This window comes from Orussus abietinus, unplaced genomic scaffold, assembly GCF_000612105.2.
Source record: "Orussus abietinus isolate OABI.00-Male unplaced genomic scaffold, Oabi_2.0 scaffold27, whole genome shotgun sequence".
NCBI lineage: Eukaryota > Metazoa > Arthropoda > Insecta > Hymenoptera > Orussidae > Orussus > Orussus abietinus.
The window spans coordinates 1,012,280-1,019,090 of record NW_019394254.1 but is presented as its reverse complement, the minus strand read 5'-3'; the positions used below and the strand labels follow the sequence as shown (position 1 = coordinate 1,019,090).

Genomic DNA, 6,811 nt, shown 5'->3' with positions numbered 1-6,811 from the left:
CCGTTACATTTGCGTTCCCACGTGCGAGCAATGCGTTTGCAAGCGTGCTTTGTGCACGCGTGCACTTCTGCAGCCCTGCACTCCTGCACTCCCTACACCTACACCTCGCTGCATTCAAGGTCTCTCCTGGAAATTTATGGCCGCCACCTTTGAACCGCCTTTCGCGCTGTTCTAGGAACTTCCCGCGTTATAACGGGGTCCCTAGCAAAGACTCGTTAAGGGCCCTTCCATCGGCGTGAAGGACCTTCAAAGAAAAAAAAATAGTCTGACATTTCTTCCTCCAATATGCTCCTGACTTTCTTGCGGACTCTCCACTATTTTCTTCATCGCGATAACTCCTGATCCTGAAATCATTTTTTTATTTGCCACTTTTCGAAGAAATATTTCTTTGGCTCAATCAATTCTTTTCCCTCGGTGGGGATACAGAGGTTAGAGGGTTCGAATCCACCGAACGGACATCAGTATTTTTTTTTTTTTTTTCGTTTCAAATTATTTATTATACACTCAGGCAAATATTTTCTTTGTGTTTGGATTTTTCGGATTGTGTGGGTAGGAATGGGTTAGAACGGTTCCTTGTACCAGTTTTCAGAGATTGTGGGAATCTATGATCGCTGCCTAGCGGTACACCGTGTAAAAACTTGTCTTCCAAGCAATGCGTTTCTTGATTGTCTCTTGACTTTTCCCCTTTTTCCCTTAATTCCACCGACGTGTTCCTTTCGTCATATCTCTCCATTTTCGTAACATGATTCACCAGCTCTTCCCATGGGCATTTTTGCAGACAATGGAGAACCACAATGCAGTTTCCTTCCCACCATTAGGCGTGCATCTTGCACTCGAAGTCCACTTTTAACAATCGGGCCCGTCTCTTATCTGCGCGATTAATCCTTCCTTCTACGTCATGCGACCGAAGAAAAAAATGACTTGGAAGGAAAAAAATTAAAAGGGAAAATCCACCGACGATTTTGACCAGTGTCAGCTATTATCGGGAATTGTTAACCACTCTCGTATGATAATCTTTCGGTCGGAATTTCGAAAAAATTAAAACAGTGGGTTTTTATATGTTATCGAATGGTCATTATCAGTGCTGATTAGACGGCCGCGAATATCTTGTAATTCCGATTTTTTTCTGGAGTTTTACTTCACTATCGCATTTACGACATTCTCGATAAACTTATCGACATGAACTGCTGTTAACTTTTCCTTGATAATACTTTCCAGACATTTTTCATGAGCTGCATAGATATTGGGATTTATATAAGCATGAATCAGTCGACGTCATGAACAACGTCATGTCTAAGTCGTGGATATGAAAATGGATATTTATTTAAAAATGAAATTTATACTCCTGTGGAATTATTTGTAAAACTTGATGTCAACACTTGTCATTCATTTTCTGCGATATAATTTTTCTGATACTCTTCCTGAACATTGTCTGGTTCTTCCAGATAAAATCTTGACGTCATCTGATCATCAATCATCTCAGGTCTGTCAGTGGGGGATTATCTCGAAAATTGACGATTACAAAATCGCAACATCCAAGATCTGTGTCATTGATAAAATCTGGGGATAGGGTACTGTAATATTAACATTTTGCTGTGCTTATCAGTGATCCGTAACACCTCAGTCGATTTTTCAAAAAGTCTGAAAATTATTCAGAAATTTCTGTGCGGTGAAAAAAAAAAAATTTATTTCTAGATGCGAAGGATTGGGAGTGATCGGAAAAATCGTTTTAATCGGAGGAAAAGGTGGGGGTGTAAAAAAAATTAATTTCTAACCTTCTTTAAATTCTACTTTCTATCTTCTTCGCATTCCAGAGCTGACCCAGGAATGGCCGAGGTTCTGTTACTCCTGGGATCGAAGTTAATTAAAAGGTTGTAAGCTAATTGGGTCAGCGTTTCGCAGACTTGTTAATCACTACCAACTGAAATGCAGTTTCCTTCCCTGAAGTTTCCTGGCAGCAGCTCATTGGCCTCGAGAAAAATCTTCCGGGTCGAGAGATCATACGTTCCCGCCGCGAAGGAAACGAGTCACGGACGGGTGTTTATCACGTCCATATCTCAGAAACCGTGAAGTTTACGGAGAAATCGGTAAGACTCAATTCTATAGATCACTCGACGATCTATAATTTCTGTCATATCAAACTTTGACCTAGAAGCAACCAGAAGCGATTTAGGTTAGAAAAACCCGACCTCTGCACAGACCTCGAAGTTCTGCACTGCACTGATAAAAAAACATTCGACAGTCATTGATAGTGTTCCGTGCCAGAATATTCAGTCCAATCAGTGCACCGAAAATCGGGCCATTCAGACTTTGGCTCGGATTATCCTGAAATAAAAGTGCCTGTATCTTTACCTTATCACTGATGTCTAAAATTGGCATCGTGGGTGGGCGAAGTTCCTCGAATTCGTTTCTCTCTTCGCCAAGGGAAAATATTGGAAATAAATCTTGAACTCCAATCGAAAGGTTTACGAAGAGGTAGTGATAACGGAATCGCGATATCGTTAAATAAATAGTAATGAAGTAAAAGATTTGGTGCACTGGTACCGAAGTACTTCGAAGACGGACAAATAGAACTTCCCGTCTGAAGTCTCCCCAAAGAATAAATCCGATATGGAAAATGCCGTACTCTGATAACGATTCGATAAGGAACCTGACACCATTCTCACGGGAACCTGAAAATTGGTCAACCTGCTTCAGGATTCCTCTGATTTTGAGACACCTTATACATTACGGTTTTTTCAAGAATTTAAAAAAAAAAATTCTTATCGAGAGTGCCTTTCTCAGGTGGAGGAAGGAAACTAGCCCGATAACCGGAATCTTTCCCCGCGATTGTAATCAACGACTCACCTAGACGCTGGTATTGATCAGAAACAGCACAGCGATTATTGCAGAGGGATTATCTCGACATTGATACGATAAGGGATAACACAGGACGTACATAAAGTGGATACTTTCATCGGCTGATATTCTGCTCGACTCGCTCGCGCCGTTTTCACGGTCGCAGTCGAAACCGGACACCAAACCGAGGATCATCGAAATCGCCGTCAAGATGACCCCGACGTCACGTTTCGGCATCGTGTCGCTGCAGCTGGTGATCGTTTTACTCATCTGTGTCAGACACGGTAAATTGCAACGCAAGTTCGTTGGAGAAAAAAGTGCAGTTCGGGTGTGGAGTTCAATCGCGGTGGAAGAAACCTCGCCCGGCAGGAGCGGCGTAAAAAATCGAGTCGAAAATCTCTTTTCGAAAATTACGAGGGACGAGTGGTTTCCGAGATATTCGGCGATGAAGCTGGCCAATGAGCGGCCTGTTTGACACGGGGCGGGGCCGGGGTGAGCCACGCCCCCGGGCGTCCCGTCCAATCGACTTCGACTTTCCCGTGAAACCGCCGCGCGATTGGCCGACTTCGACGGCAGATATCTCTGAATCTACTGGTCGTTCGAAGTTCGCGCAAAATTTCGCAGCATCCAGAATGCAAGATCTTTTCTTTCATCATTTCAGGTGCATCGTTAAAGTGCTACGTCTTCAGTTCGGACTCGGACGACTTCGCGAGTGAAGTTGCTGAGACGTATTTACAGGAGTGTGAAAAGCCACAGGGCACGACGACTGAAGCTTCTGCGAGCACTGACACAGGAACGGGAGGCTCACCCATTACTTCCGAGTCGCCGGCGACAGGGGATTCTTCTTCCGAAACTTCATCGCCATCTTCGACAGAAAGATCTTCCGAAACTTCACCGCCATCTTCGACAGAAAGTTCTTCCGAAACTTCACCGCCATCTTCGACAGAAAATTCTTCTGAAACTCTACCGCCGTCTTCGACAGAAACTTCTTCCGAAACTTCACCGCCATCTTCGACAGAAACTTCTTCCGCCATCGTCGACAGAAAGATCTTCCGAAACTTCACCGCCATCTTCGACAGAAACTTCTTCCGAAACTTCACCGCCATCTTTGACAGAAAATTCTTCCGAAACTTCACCGCCATCTTCGACAGAAAATTCTTCCGAAACTTCACCGCCATCTTCGACAGAAAATTCTTCCGAAACTTCACCGCCATCTTCGACAGAAGGATCTTCCGAAACTTCACCGCCATCGTCGACAGAAAATTCTTCCGAAACTTCACCGCCATCGTCGACAGAAAATTCTTCCGACACTTCACCGCCGTCTTCGACAGAAAATTCTTCCGAAACTTCACCGCCATCGTCGACAGAAAATTCTTCCGAAACTTCACCGCCATCGTCGACAGAAAATTCTTCCGACACTTCACCGCCATCTTCGACAGAAAATTCTTCCGAAACTTCACCGCCATCGTCGACAGAAAATTCTTCCGAAACTTCACCGCCATCGTCGACAGAAAATTCTTCTGAAACTTCACCGCCATCTTCGACAGAAGGATCTTCCGAAACTTCACCGCTATCTTCGACAGAAGGATCTTCCGAAACTTCACAGAAAGATGACAACGATGAAAACTCGGACTCGGAAGCACCCAATTACCATGTCCAACAAATACCAAGGTATCGCAGTCCGCGATCATTGTTCCGAGCTGCAAGTGACTTCGCTTGTTACAAATCGATTATAAAAGGTAACGTACACCGCTCTTCACCGACAATGCGACTTCATTTCGAGTACTGTCATCCATTTAATCTTTCGCATATTAATAAAATCACTTACATCGCATAACAGACTGAGAGCAATAATGAAAAAATGTCAATTAATAATTTCCAGATGACGGAAATGTGGTAGTTCACCGAGGATGCATTAAACGAACGCAGACATGCGAGGACATCGAGGAATTTAAATCGAAGGATCATCAATGTTGGCAATGCAGCGACAAGGACGGTTGCAATTCTTCCTCGATATCAAGATTGAGTATCTTCTCCCTCTTGCCCCTTTTGGCGGCCATTTTCTTAACGGCAAAATAAATTACTAGTCTTCAGGGATTCGAAAATTCCAAAATCTCGCCTGGACCTCTCGCAATAACCGCGACACCACGTGATAGGAAATTTCTGTACATAAATGAGTACCTTTGTATGTAAAGACGCACTCTCTACGCATTTTCCAGTCGAATGGCATCAATTAAATAAGGACGAATAAAGTTTCCCCGGAAATTGCTCCTTCCCTCCCGAAAATCCCGAGAAAAATCAATTCCCGACGCCATTTTGTTTTCGTTGAACCACCTTACCGATGTTTATGGATTTCCTCTTGAGAAACATGTTAATCTGGGAGAAGCCATCGAGAAAGTGTCGCCGAATTTCGTGTCCGTCGAAATTGGACGACGCGGCCGAACCGCCGCGTCTCCTCCGCCGTCTGCTCATCCGTGATATCGAAACTTGACGAAGTTTGCTTAATCGAGCTCCTCGGCGACGCCGATGGCGCGTTGGATATATAAACCGAATATCCAGCCGGAAATTTCGGAATCCTCTTCTCCCCTCCTCGAAAAAACATTTCATAAATTATTTCCTAGGCGACATAATTCCCTATTTTCAAGCTGCGAGGCTTCGTTACCAAAATAGTGCGATAAACATAATTTCAATTTGTGAGCCGCCTGAATTTAATTAAAAATAGAGAAATTATCATCGCAGTTCCATGCCGCAAAAATGGAGGAACTTTTCCGACATGCGTAAGTAAAATTCTTGTATTTATGGATAAGTTTGTGCGCGATGACCAGGATTTCATGATTTACTGTAAGGCCATGGTGGATGGTCCCTTGCCACCAGTTCCTTGCACCCACCTGCAGTGATAAGAAGGGCTGCATCCCCATATTGTCCGACCCACGCCTTATCGGAACACATACCTCGGCCACTTCTCGCTGCGATGCGCTTCGGGACGGTCTGAAATTACGTTACGGTTAGCTGGATAACGCCTCGAAGTTATGCGAAACTCTCGCGAGTTTATGGGGTTAGCCTGGCACTTCAGGAATCCGGACTGGGCCGAAAGAAACAGGGAAAGAAGATGGATTTCGCTGTACTCCGCTCCGTTTCAACGATTTTACGAAATCCCGAGCAATTTGGTGGGTCTCGAGTCGTTAATTGTGCCGACCTCGAAAAAAAGAGAAATTAATAAAGATCCTCTGAGGAGACTCCCAAATTTCCCCGTCCCGGATGTTAATAATTCCTCAAAGCGGAAGGAAAATAAACACAATTGATAATGCGAAGTATAACATTTTATTCCCAAACCTCCCGTACGTATTATTTCCATTTAGCTAATTTTATTTATCCCGTTCTTGTTATATCGGTTCGCCATAGTCAGCCAAGAGATCTTCGCTGGATAGGTTAGGGAGGCCTCGAAAAGGACTCCATGTTCCAAGGCGACCCTGAGACCCTTAAAAAGCGAAGGGAAGGTACTCTTCGAGGTCGTAACTCAAATTTCCGTAGGTGGCTCGTAAACCTTGGGGCAGTTTCGAAAAAAGGAAGCCGCGCTAAAAGCCGCGGCGTAAATCACCCCCGCCTAATTTTCCCTCCACCTATTCTTCTCCGCCTCGTGGCAAAAATTTCGCCAGCCGAGGTAAACTCGTTTCCTTTTCGAGCTGCCCGTCTGGAGGATCCGTTATTTCTTTTGTACGGCTCGGATTTGCGGCGTATGTCGCACGTGGGAACCTACGTGCAGGGGTGAAAGGTTACGCCGAAGGCCGCCATCTTGGTTCCGCGTGTAGAACCGACTTCCGCAAACTGTGACACTCTTTCGCGAGGAACGTGACACACTTGCGGTCCACGGACGTGTTTCAAGATCCTCTCCACCTAGCAGAGAGAATCCCTTAAAAGGAGAAAATAAATGACCCCTAGTTAAAACCACCCATCCCTATTATATATATATATA

At 44.6% G+C, this 6,811-nt stretch overlaps 1 protein-coding gene across 1 annotated transcript; it reads left to right on the top strand.

Annotated features, from left to right (window-relative positions):
- Positions 1-2,951: 2,951 nt before the first annotated feature.
- On the top strand, positions 2,952-6,149 carry LOC105694892 (putative protein TPRXL). Its single transcript, XM_012416020.2, has 4 exons — positions 2,952-3,122; positions 3,500-3,860; positions 4,354-4,577; positions 4,721-6,149. The coding sequence occupies exons 1-4, from the start codon at positions 3,050-3,052 to the stop codon at positions 4,915-4,917; spliced, it is 855 nt and encodes a 284-aa protein (XP_012271443.1). The 5' UTR covers positions 2,952-3,049; the 3' UTR covers positions 4,918-6,149.
- Positions 6,150-6,811: the final 662 nt, after the last annotated feature.